This window comes from Paralichthys olivaceus, chromosome 5 (assembly GCF_024713975.1).
Source record: "Paralichthys olivaceus isolate ysfri-2021 chromosome 5, ASM2471397v2, whole genome shotgun sequence".
Classification (NCBI taxonomy): Eukaryota; Metazoa; Chordata; class Actinopteri; order Pleuronectiformes; family Paralichthyidae; genus Paralichthys; species Paralichthys olivaceus.
The window spans coordinates 2578847-2592061 of record NC_091097.1 but is presented as its reverse complement, the minus strand read 5'-3'; the positions used below and the strand labels follow the sequence as shown (position 1 = coordinate 2592061).

Below are 13215 nucleotides of genomic sequence, written 5' to 3'. Positions count from 1 at the left end.
ATTTTCCCCCAGATTCTATAAGATTCATCACAGTAGGCTTATTACGCAGGTTAAATGGAGATAGAATAACATTTAAAATGAAAATGTAACAAACCACATGTCAGTAAGTTCGTTCTTCACCATTTATATAAAATCCAGGAATTAAAAAAACTACGATTTCCAACCATAGCATTTGTGTTGGAGATCGTACAGAAAGCACCTCGGTGCCACAATGTTGTCAACAGCTGAGTGTCGAGAGCAAAAACGGATGAAATATTTGATGACAAGCTTGACAAGCAGAAGAGAGCCTGTTTATTAACAGAAAAACCTGCATCAATGTGATGATAACAAACTCCTTCCTCAATTTACAATAAATCATCTCAACACAACTGGAGTCATTTTGTAAGTGAAGGCTCAGAGGCTAAGCTCTGTTCACTCATCAAACACATTCACTACACTGCACTTCAGTCTGGAACAACTTCCTCTGCTGCATCTGTGACTGGAACACGCTGCCTCATGGGAATAAATGAGCCGGATTAGTTATGCGAAGTCTTAATCTTTTCAGTTTTAGGGAGATAATTCAAACATGAGTGCAGTTAGGAGAAGGTTTCATTTTGTGCTGCAAGGTCGACAGAAAAACATCCTGATGTTAATGAAGGAAAGAGACTGAGGTTCGATTCCTATGCTGTCGGTCCCATGAGGCTGTGCTAACGCTAATGCAAACTGATACTGACAAAAACACAAAGTGACAATGTTAACATGCTGATGTTCAGCAGGTATAATGATTACCACGCTCACATACTCAGCAATAAATATGCACAAAGAGGCTGAGTGTGTGTGATTCATTGTGATGACGTGAACATGTGAAGACTTGAGACGGAATTTCACTTGACCTCAGTCAGCTAGGAATCAGGGGCCGTTGTTTGTACAGCTTTATTCACTATAAACAGCCCACACAGTCACCAGCAAACTAGGAGCTTCGTCATCACTTTCTTGGATCAGCATGCATCCTATGTGGCAAACTGACTATGAATTTATCAAACTAACCAGTTACCTCCCCCAATAAGGTTATGTTTTTATTGCTGTTTGTCAGCAATGACTCAAACTACAGAACCAGGTCCATTAAATTCAGTGGTATGACTCAAGGAAGAAGATATATTTTGAAGCAGTTCTTAATAAATCCAGGATTATTATTTTTTACTTTCAATGTTGCGTAATAGGGTGTTAGCCCTGGTTGAGGTATGTGCTTTCTTAGCACCCGTAAAAGGAGCGATTGGCAGCAACATGGATTTATGACTGCTTTAGCAATTTTACACTTTCTCTTTTTTTTTCCAGTCTTGCTGATGAAATGAGGGAAATCACAGTGTTGAGGAAGTCATTCTAGACCATGTACATGCAGCACATCCTGAAACATCACAGTAGCAATGTTCAGTTATTGCAGGTCTACATCAGCTATGATAGAACCACCCTCTGGATAAATTAAACATACAAACATACACACACACACACACACCCATCCCAACTCACAAGGGGAGCGTACAACAAATCACACAATGACAATAATCCACATGATTAAATATCAAAACACAATTTTAAACCTGTGATTCCAAACATAACAGCCTTCGTCTCCTGTCTCCCTGCCTTTGGTCAGTGGGGTTTGGTGGTGAGTGTAATGTGAATAGCGGGTGTTGTAGGGGCTGCTGGTGGTGGTGGTGGTGCATGGACGGCTGTCTGGAAGAAGTACATCTGAAAGAAAAGAGTCCAACATTAACTAATGGACGAGTTCAACTGTCACAAGCTGATATGAGTCTTTATCCGCGTCGCTCACTAACCTTACAGCCTATTGCCAACAGCGTGTGCAAAACCACTATGGTCGCAACTGTGGCCACAGCCATCACCTTGGTGTCGTCACGGACAACGGGCCAGAAGGTGAGGACCAGGACTGAGCCAGAGATCACCATGGCAACCAGGATCAGTGTCCAGCGCAACCACTCAAATGGGATGATCCACAAAACCTGGGGACAATGTGTTGCTTCGTCGTTATGAGGAATTGAATTTAGATTGATGAGGTAAATAAATAAAAACAATGAGTTAAGAAAACTGAAGTATATGTTTATGCTGTGTGAGTCCTTTTACCTCCATATTCCATATGAACTAATCTGTGTTGCATTCTGATGCTCTGGTATGAGTGGCCTGAGACAATGCAAGGAAGAGGAAACCTCTGCTCTTGAAATTAGCAGCTCAGTTTTTGTGGAGTCAACACATCACTACTGCAATGAGGTTCGAGTTCATTCATGACTTTAGAAAGTGCCACTTAGAAAACAATTTAACTACGAGGTGCGTGTTGTTCTGGAGCCTTTACCCTCAATGGTCATGAACTGTAGAATCACATTGTATTTAACTCTTTTTATTCTCTGTATTGTACTTGTAACGTAATGTTGGCAGTGGAATCAGTATGAACTGTCTTTGTCAAATGCCTTTTTTTAACCATTTTATCAGGAGATTTGTTTTGTAGCTGAAATTTCCAGACAAGTAGACAATAAAGCTTTTTCTATTCCTTCTGTTTGACAAAGGAGGGAAAATGGAAAAAAGAACAAACGTTGCAGGAGGAGAGGCATTTCTTGATTATCAACATTTCTGTATGTATTCATCTCTACTGGAATAAAATGAAAAGCTTTGTTGGGACCATACTTAAAGAGAAGTGGAGGGGTGGCATGGTGTTTTACACTCTATACTGAAAATTAAGCAAAAACACGAGGTCCTTTCTGTCCCAAAATTTTTTCTGCTTAAGTTTTGACCTTGACACTCACTCGTAAATCTTTCAGTAAGGGGGTGTGTACTCACTGAGGTGGGAATGTAGATGAAGAGGGAGTAGCCGTAGACACACACTGTCTCCAGGAAAGAATAGCCTCCAATCTGTCTCTCTGTCCCTTGCCGCCACGTAAGGAAACCCCATAAACCAATTGGCACCAGCCAGGCGTACAAGAAGATCACGACTGCAGCTATCGTTACTGGAATGCAAGCAGCAGGGAACGGACACAAAGCACAGTCAGCACGACTAAGTAAAGGTAACACAACAAATTGAGGACGACAACAGAAGCTGTGAGGGGCTGACCTCTGTGGAACTGTGGCCTGTAGTGGTAGGCAGGGTCTCCCATCTCACTGATGAAGGAGGACAGGTTCCCACTTATCGCCACTGAGAACACCAGTGTCACACAGATCCAGAATGGACCTGCAAACACACACACACACACATTAGTCTTTCACTGCGCATATCATCATGTGTTACATCAATAGACACCAACAAAATCTAAACAAACCCAAACTGGGCCAGAGGCAGCACGTTCACAAACCATGAGCATCACACACGATGATTTTCAAAGTTTCTTCCTCACCTCACTGAACCACCTGTGTTATGGTTTTGTCATATCAGCAGGACGCCCACATCTATGGAGACTAGCCACAGAACTCAACTCTAAACCCTTTCCAGCTTTATGCAAATCAACAGTCACTGATCGTCATCTCCAAGGTCTCTTTTTGTAAAACATTTCTCACATCAGCAGACGCTCCTTGTGAAAGACAAAGTCAAAATGTATCACAAGTGAAAATAGCACTAACCCCAGTGAGCTTTCATTGATCGGACTCCGGGTTTACAAGAGGATCAAGTGTTTTTTTTTTTTTCAACCTACACAGTGAATGTTTGAGTCATGTATTCAATATTGAAAAGAACAATCCAATGAGTTGTATGTTACTGTTTGAACTCGATTCTGCTTGTTCATCAATGGAACAGAGATTAAGATGCAGTGATTTACATAAATGAAAATAATCCCAGGGGGGTGGCTTATTCTTTCTTGCAACTGTGTTCCTAAGTAACAATCATTTTAAAATAAGAGGAAAACCTTTAATCCAGTTTGGGTTTTGTCACTAAAATAAATCTATTACAGCGTAAACCCGACTAGATCCGTCAGTGCCCAATGATTCATATCCCTAAACTCTGTACACTGTACTGAAAATACTACAATTTTGCAAATTAACACATAACACCTACTGATACAAATAATTTATAAAAAATAGAAACATGTATAAATATTTTGTAACACATTTTATAGTTTTTAAGATTTGCCCATTTTTCTCTGCTCCTCTCCCACCAATCTCTGGCGACTGTGCGATATCAACAATTTCTATCACAGTTAAAGAAGCGTGATGTAATGAGGTAGAAGACAGAGGCCTTCGCTTTCTGCTGCACAATAAATAAATGTAGCTGTTATAGTTTTTTCATTTAGATTGATTTAAACAGGATCATGCAAACAACCACTTATGTGCCACTTCAGTTTTCAGAGGATTACTTAAAGTAAACTATAAAACAGTTTCTACAAACATACACCATGACATAAAAGTGGCAAATCACATTTTCACATGTGGTCTTTTAATCCAAGGGACAAATATTTACTATCTCTCCAGTGACTCACCATATAGATCTGGGTTAGATCTAAGGTAGTGCTTGATAAAGTTTCTTCCAGGTAACGGCAACACCGATCCCTTCACTCTGTCCAGTACCTGCATAACATGATGTCACCACAAGAACAGTGCAAACCATTATCAACCTTCACAATTAAAAATCTCTGAACTTGATATCTTATTTTAAAAAACACATGTGGGTCCATTGTTCAGTTACATCTGCAGTTGCATGAGCACTGTGTTTGTAAAGAGGGAGCGGCTCATACCTGTACAGTGTCCACATTGAAGAAAGACGCATAGTACTCAAAGGTCCAGAAGCCACCACTTAGTTTCTGTCCACCCAACAGCTGAAAGCAAAGACATCTCTCAGGTGCCGTCATCCCAAAACACATGAACACTCTTAACCAGCGTTGTGGCGCTGCAAGCCAACTCAGATCATTTACTCACCTCCGAACTCTCCTCCTCACCCTCCTCATCCTCTGATAGGTCCAATTTCACATCCTCGCTCCCTCCTGCTCTAGCTGAGTTGTCTGAGGCAGACAGACTGAGTGTGGAGGCCTCTGGGTCTGCAGACAACAGCTCTGCCGCTTCCTCAAACTCTACAGACATACATGGCAGAAGACAGGGAGTCAAAGGTACTGCAGTGGTGCTACAGTGGGCCAGGAGGTGTACACAGACCACACTGTTCTACTCCAGATCAGGTCCCACTCAGTTACTATTCAGGCAGAAGACTAATGAGACAAACTGATTCAACTAAAGCACAGCACAAGTAAGGAGCCAACTTAGAATATGCAAAAGAATCCTGGCTGGAGTACATTTCTTGTTATCTCTTCGACAGACAACTCATCAAACACTACTGCTGTCATGGTTGAGTATTTGTGAACTTTTGAACTTGTCTTCAATGAAACTAATCGACACAAAGTCTCTTAAATTCTCTAGGTGTGACCGGCAGCTGCTGTTTAAACTGCACAGTGGTTTAGCTCGTCTCCTGCAGGTATCACACATGCCATTAGGGGTCACTGTGGCATTAGAGCTGACTATAAATCTCCTGCAGACGTGGGGTGCTTCTCATTTGTCTCATTTCACGACTCTTTGCTCCTCAGGTGACCCTGAAACTAATCTGGTTGATGGTCATGAAGGCTGCCTGTGGGTAGAGTAGAGACTATTGCAGGAGAAGATGATTATACACACAACAAGGCTGGCAGAAGCAACCATGGGTCCCTTTTCTTAGCTGGACAAATAAAGTCTTTTGACTCCAAAAGACACAACAGAGTTGTTTACAATTGCACACTGACAGCTGACCTAGCTGCGTTATCAAAACCAGACATAGCTTCAGATGTATGTTCAGTTTAAAGGCCATACAGTTCAATGTGGAGGCTGATGTCATGGCTCAACACTAATTTCCCCAGATTGTAGCCTGACAAGACTGTCATAGAGAAAGTAAACAACACAAGAACCGCAGCAGAGCCATGTTGAAACTGCAGGTTCTTTACCTTGGAACTGGAGATCATTTGGGCTGGCCATTGTTTCAGTGGCCCCACAGGAACTTCACACCTGAGGGAAGATGAACACAAAGAGGAAACTCTTTGAGAAATACAGGAACATCAACATCAACGTGCTCCGGACATGATCCTGCCTGTGATCAGAAAGGCAAAGGCTCAAACTCGCACCTGTCCGCAGTGATGAGACGAGCCCAGCGGTGATGGCGTGTCAGCGGCTGTGACAGCTAGGACTGGCTAAGCTAAACGTACACTAGCGCTGAACTTCCGCATTTGTTCTAACTTCTGAATGTGGCTCAGCTACATATATGTCCACACGGGCCGGGGGTTTTATTAAACCGACGGTAAATAACACTGAACCACCGCTAACGTGTTTTTATACTCACAGCGAGAGCTCTCCTGTCAGCCAGGCTAGCTAGCATGTCTTCCGGTACACGTCACCACGTAAACAAAGCTGTCACGTGGGTCGTGTAGTTTAAAAAAAACTTTATTCAAAGTGTACGCGAATAACAATATGAATTATTAAATATTGTCCACGACGTTTAGTTATAATTTGACAGCAAAATAAACAAGATGCGACTATTGCTGTTTTTTAAAAAATCTAATCGAAGGATAAAATAAAAAAATATTTTTTAAATGTCTCTGTTTTCCCATTTAATACCAGAACAATATATTTATGTGATGTCACGAGACTTTAAAAATAATAATGTAAAGTGAACACAGGTTCGAGTAAATATTGAAAGAAACTGGTTTAATTCCCTGAATACAAATTGTACACACTCCTGTCCGGTAGATGGCGGTATACACCATTACTGCACCTCTGTGGCGTTCCAGCGTAAATGTGTGAAAAACTATATTTACTGTCTGAAATAGTTTCTGTTGAACCACATATCATTAATGTACATGAATAATGAGTCAGTCATCAAACCCTAACTTTATTGAATCATTAAAATTATTAGAAGCCCGTTGATTTTTTTATTTCAACTCATTTGATTTACCTTCTTTTCTGTACTTAAGTAATAAAGTTGTCTACACGGTGAGAACAACAGCCATATATTAATAAAGAGCACAATCTGACTTCAAGCGGAACGTTTGCGAGGTAGAGATTCTTGTCGGACGGCTTAGACAGCCTCATCCCCGGCCGCCATTTTGGCTCCATGTGAGCCGCCCTGTCCTGTCAGCGGGTCTCCCACATGAAGGTGAACCGTCCCGGGCACTGAAGCACGGTGGAAATGGCTTCGTTGCGTGTAGCGAGGAGGATGTTCTGTGCTGCGGCAGAAACAGCAGCAGCGGCTCCGGCGGCTCCGGCAGCTCCGGCCTCCAGCAGCCGCTGGGAGAGAGTGAAGAACAGTAAAGCAGGTGAGAGACTGAGCACATGACAGTGACATCACTGATCAAGGTTGTTCAATCACACTGTACTGGTAATGTGATGATTGTATCGGGGAGGTGTTGTACTGAAGCTGATCAAGGAGCTAACGTAGTAATCTGCTAACAGCATGTCAGCATCAGGACTAATACATGGTGCTAATACAACTGTGACACCAGCTGCCTTCAAACCACTTCACCCCTCTGACTGTTTCACATCCGGCACATGTTTGTGCCTCATCCTCTTCTGGTCCATGTCTTCATGATAGAAACATTTCAATGATATAACTAGTTAATACCAAGATATAGAAATAACTGTGATCCGTTTCCTTCTTACTTCTTGTTTGCACTAATGCTGTTGTTATTTGTCAGCTAGCAACATAACGCCGTGTTGATTGTAGTCACAGTCTTTTTTTAAGATTAAATTGTTATTATGTACTTCATCTACCAACAGCAGATTGTTTTGCAGCTTAATTACTTTTCATTAAGGCCAATTTTCTATGATTTTATTATTATTATTATTTATATTATACTCATTATGAATCTATTTTCCCTGGTGCTTAAATATTTCACACCAGCAATCTGAACTTTTGAAACAATATGGCAGATGTAGGGTGTATATATATCAATCTTTTAAACCCTATCCAATAACAGGCTTAAAATACCACTGGTTATCGTCACCAAGTGTAGGTTTTGTACAATCAATCAAACAGGGTGTGATTAGGTGAAAAATCGAAAGGGATTATTTCTCCATCTTTCCATCCACCCACAAAACGTGGAGTTTTACTATAGTGTGTGATATACAAATAATGGAAGGTAATAATGAATGTTTCTGATATGGAAAAGTATCAATACTTCCGCTATTACTAGACTACGATACTATTTGTATCATGACATGTGATAGCCATGATCCATTGTATGTATGTGTATATCCATTTTCAATCTCTTCACTTTCAAAAAACCCACCCGGAGCCATATTCATCAATGTAAAACATGATCTAATTTAGCTGGTCTCCCTTAAGCTACATCACTCCGGTTTATTGTTTTCAGATGGGGAAGCACATTTGATGCAGAGCTCCAACTCTCATTTGGACACAGATTGTTTTATTTCAAATACATTGGTTTAAATCTTAAACAAATTAGTGTGGATGTGGCCTGAATCTGTCATTGGTACAGTATTAATTTGCTTATTTTGCTCATTATGTCTTGTATCACATAAAACACCATATGGACATGATAACAAGCTTGATACTCAAATAGAGGTTTGATAAATACAGGCCCTGACTCTGCAGCAGCTGGTTCTGCTGATCATCTCTGCAACACCTGACCTGTTTTGAAATGAAAGCTGGTGTGTGTGTGTGTGTGTGTGTGTGTGTGTGTGTGTGTGTGTGTGTGTGTGTGTGTGTGTGTGTGTGTGTGTGAGCACTAAGTATCTCCTTCTCTGCTGTCTGTAGGCGTGTGGTGTCGCAGCCTGGTCTCAGATTATAAAGAGGCCTGCAGGGAGATAGTGCTTGGAGCCTGGGGGCGACCGGCCAAAGCCACTGTGTACTTGACTCTGATGGGTGGGGCCTCGGCTTGTGTCTACACAAACCCTGACCAGTCGTCCTTTGAGGCGGCCCTGCTGGAGCGCTCCAACCAGCTGGGCCTGCTGTCCCCGTGGATCCGCAACGCCACGTCGGATGGCCACATCCAGAATCTAGTGAAGCTTCGTAACGAGGGCCGTCTCCAACATGCCAGCCTGGGTCTTCTCTCTCTGGTTTACTGGGCCAACTACGACACGGACTCCGCATTGTACGAAGCCCAGTGCTCCAATCTGTCCATGCCGTGGTTGGAGTTCCATCAAAGGGTTCTGGATGTGGGCTTCGGCAGCCGCTGGTGGATTCTGGACTCAAAGATGCGGGACTATGATGTGAACGAGGATGAGTTCAAGAACTTGCCAGCTCACATGCAGGTATCATCGCCACCCAGCGTTCAGGAGGTGGAGAAGAACGAGAGGTTGCACAAAGAGTCCTGGTTAGCGCTGAAAGTGGAGGACGAGGTAAAAGAGGCTCATGTAGTTGACAGAAAGGAGGAAAAGGTTAGTGAAGAACAAACAGAACCAGCGAAAGAGGAACAGACTTGATGTTATATACTGCTAGAACAAAATGCTGTTTATTCCCATTGGTCATGTATTGCTGGCTTCTCATTTTTCAGCCATGACTGTCACACTGTTTACTGCTGCCACTGACCACCAGGAAAGAGGAAACATTCACGCCTTTATCTCATCAAAATAAAAGCAGCCCATCAGAATCAGCCTCAGCTGGGTTTTATTTATTCCAACATGTTTAGTCTCACAGAAAGTTTTACATTTATACCAGCTGTCAATAAATCTGTCACTTGTTTCCCAGTATCTCGTTTGTTTTATCTTGTTTTTCTCCCAACTTCAATATATTTATGAAGATCTTCAACCTTTCCCTTTCAAGAATTTTTTTAGAAAGTTAACCTAAACTGGATTTCCTGAATTTCCTATATCCACTCTCTCAAATTATTTAGTTGTCTTTTATTAACTTGTATTTTGCCAAATTTTTTCATTATATCATTTTGCTCTCTTTGTTGTTGCTGTTAATGTAAAAATCTGTCCTCTCCGATTCTTTTCTCCGATTGATGAATGTCTGTAAAATGAAAGCTCTATGGAAGAAGTCTCTCTCTCTCTGTCTCTCTCCTTCTCTGATTCCGAGCAGTAGACAACAGTTTTCCAGTTAAGGATTTGTGCGTCCTTGTTCCATAAACCTGATAAACCCATAACCTGATATTGCTGATATTCACATCACTGTTTCCCCCATAATAGTACAGCAATGAGAACCCATGTCAGGCCCCAAAGAATTTTCTTTCAATGACAAAATGGAAAAAGAAAATAATGTGGCAAGAGTTCTTTATCATCATGCCATTTTTCTCTTGGCCAAGGAAGATAAAGTGCATCAGTGAATGAAGCTCATGTTCATGATGGAATATTCTGGTAAAGGTTACTGGTTATACAGTTTATTATTAGGAAACAAAACGTTTGTAATTATTTTGAATGAAAGTGAAGTCTCTGTATTTTTCAGCTCTATGTGCCTCGTTAGTTTTATTTCAGCCAAGGTTCTTCCTCACCTTGACTTCAAAACATAATGATAAACTATGTGAGGATGAACGTGTGTAATGTTCAGGCAACACACTTTGTACAGAGCTGTTGAGAAATCCAACACAACTGGATCTACACAAGAAAAAATGTTGATTCCATTTAAAAGTTTAAACTATTCATTTCTATAATGTACGTCCCTCTGTTAGAATCCTGAATGTATAGAACAATTTATTATGGATATTGATTTTTATTTTTACTGAAGCCCACATTTGCACATGCAATTTCAAATTAATTTTTCTGCTGCACTCTAAAGGAATAGTTTGGGAATATTTGCTTTCTTTGCCAAGAGTAAGATGGGAAGATCAATAATTCTCTGTTAGTAGGAACTAGTGAAAGAAGCAATCAGATTAGTTTTCTACTAAGTACATTGAGTACACAAACTTGGTGGTAGGATGCGGTATGGGTCAGGGAAGAACCCAGAACATTTGGGATTTGGACCAGGGAGCAGAGCCAAACATTTTTCTTTAACACTGCTAACATGGCATTTTTCAACATGTTCATAGTTTCCCCTGGGAGTAATTCAAGATCCATGAATTTCTCCTTGATGAAACTCTGGCATATTTAGTGGAATGATATCTGAGCGTGTGTAATTTGGTGCAGCTCAATTAAATTTAAAGGGACTATTGGTAGAGGTATGCTCTCTACTGAGTGCAAATCTACATGTCTAGGTTTTCCTGCATTGGCTACTTCAGACTTTCACACTGCTAAATTAGGCGGCACAACTTTTGTTTATTAATTTCTTTTTTTTAGTTGATGTAACATTTACTGTACAGTTGCTGTCCAAATATAATGTAGTTAGCACAACGTGCACCCAGTTAACAAAGTTCAGCCAGCAAAACTTTTCTCTGAGCTCAGATACTGTCAGTTAATTATTTTTGGAGTTATTAAGTTGACTGCACCTATTGAGTCCTTGTTCAGTTCGATTAGTTAGGCCTGACATATTCCCCCATCTTGGTAAAACCAGCCATTTAACAAGTAGATTAAAAAGAACACAAGCATCTATTTTAAGTCAAATTTTCAAAAACTGTTCAGCATTAAGAGAACACAGAACACAGTTTGGCCTCTGTTCAGTATAAATGTTGATACATTACCTTCTATGATGACATTTATGAATCTCTCATAAATAACCTCCAGTTTAAAATGAAGATCAATTATTTCCCAGTTTTTTTCATAAAAGCTGTTGCTCATGTCAAACCTTCAACAGTATTCAGGCTGCTTGGAAAAAGCACTTTGTTAAATGTAAGTTTTGCTATTATTTACATTCAATGGATGACGAGTCGATACTAATTACATTTTAAAAGTTGTTCTCAAGGATTTAGATTTGATGCTGTTCTTAGATTCAATAAAACTGCTAGCGAGCAACCTTGTGAGGCTCAGTATCAAAAACAAATCAATACCTTTTTGAATACATTTACTTCTTAGAACATAAAGACATTTTTATACATCTTAATGTGTAAAAAGAGGGAAAATGAACCCAGCCGTATTTCCACATTTTTCAGAAGGAAACTGCTGCTGAGATTGTCTCATTACTGTCCAGTTGACGTCTCCTGACTGTGGAGGTTCCAGATCTCATGAAGCTGCGTGGGGTTTCCACAGTCCTCTGTATTAGATCTTTATCATTTGAACAGTGCAGCCATCAGTGAGCAGGTGTTCACATCTGTCACTTCAGTCCAGCTGCAGTTGAATCCAGAGCCGGGCTCCTCACACAACCTGCCTGCACTGACAAGTGGAACAATGTCTTCAACGTCCTAGATTTGAGTTTATATTCTGACTTAATCTGTTCGCTACATAAGTTTCACATTTGATTAAGTCAAATCTACAAAAGAGAAACTAAATAAATACATCAAATAAATATAATTTTTAAAGTTAAAATGAGAAGCTCCCGCGTGCAGGTCAACTCAAGACAGAAGTAGTTGATCTGATGATCACGCTGCTGTAACCCATCGGGCTTCAGACTAAGTGAGACCGCCCACTAATTAACAAATGGACACAGAAATAAATAATTACATAGATACATGTAGAAATTCAGAAATGGTTAAAGTTGAAATGTATGAATAACTGAATTAATTCATATAAAGTGAATTTATACGTGTAGAAATAAATTGATAAATAAATGTAGAAATAAATAAATAATACAGAAATACAAAAATACTGTCTGTGGCTCAGGAGTTAGAGCAGGTCTTCTACCAACCAGAGACAGTTCGATCCCAGTGACCTTGGGCCAAAGACTGAACTCCAAATTTCCAGTGTGTAAATGATGTGTAATAGAGAACGCGCCAATTAAAATATACCTAATGAATATGTGTGTGAATGAGTGAATGGCAAAACTGTACTGTCAAGTGTTTTGAGTGGTCATCCAACAATTCATACGTTTATAATTTGTATTCTTCATCCGTAACACGTTGCTGCTGTGTCTCTCTTGCCTCCCTCTTGTGAAGAATCCTCTCAGGCCTCCTCTGCCTGCATCTCCCTCCATCTTTGACTTATGGCCTTTATTGACTCCTGCACTATTCTCTCCATCCTGCCCCCTCCTCCACCCAGACAGGGAGTCTGTTGGCTACAGGGGTCAGCAGGGACGGTCACTGTCAAGTGGTGTTTGAAAAACATGCTGGTTTTCTTTCTCCTTCAAATGCAAAGACGTGACTGGTGAGGCGAGGCACGTCACCTGACAAAGAAAACATGTGAAACATTTTCACATTTGTAAACTGAAAGTACTATTGCACCTATTCCTCTTGTTTGTTGGTTTTCATATCC

General features: G+C 40.6%; 2 protein-coding genes across 3 annotated transcripts; one reads left to right on the top strand and one right to left on the bottom strand.

The window, feature by feature from the left end:
• Positions 1 to 268: 268 nt before the first annotated feature.
• On the bottom strand, positions 269 to 6408 carry yipf2 (Yip1 domain family, member 2). 2 transcript variants are annotated; one of them, XM_020106553.2, is made up of 9 exons: positions 6323 to 6408; positions 5931 to 5991; positions 4885 to 5036; positions 4704 to 4784; positions 4449 to 4536; positions 3095 to 3211; positions 2824 to 2990; positions 1812 to 1994; positions 269 to 1725 (listed from the first exon to the last, which is right to left on the bottom strand). In XM_020106553.2, the coding sequence occupies exons 2-9, from the start codon at positions 5959 to 5961 to the stop codon at positions 1627 to 1629; spliced, it is 918 nt and encodes a 305-aa protein (XP_019962112.2). In that variant the 5' UTR covers positions 5962 to 5991; positions 6323 to 6408; the 3' UTR covers positions 269 to 1626. The 2 variants fall into 2 exon arrangements, with proteins under 2 accessions (XP_019962112.2, XP_019962111.2); XM_020106552.2 differs by having other exon boundaries at positions 6108 to 6392.
• Positions 6409 to 6905: 497 nt separating this feature from the next.
• timm29 (translocase of inner mitochondrial membrane 29) lies at positions 6906 to 9690 on the top strand. Its single transcript, XM_020106543.2, has 2 exons — positions 6906 to 7295; positions 8756 to 9690. The coding sequence occupies exons 1-2, from the start codon at positions 7169 to 7171 to the stop codon at positions 9421 to 9423; spliced, it is 795 nt and encodes a 264-aa protein (XP_019962102.1). The 5' UTR covers positions 6906 to 7168; the 3' UTR covers positions 9424 to 9690.
• Positions 9691 to 13215: the final 3525 nt, after the last annotated feature.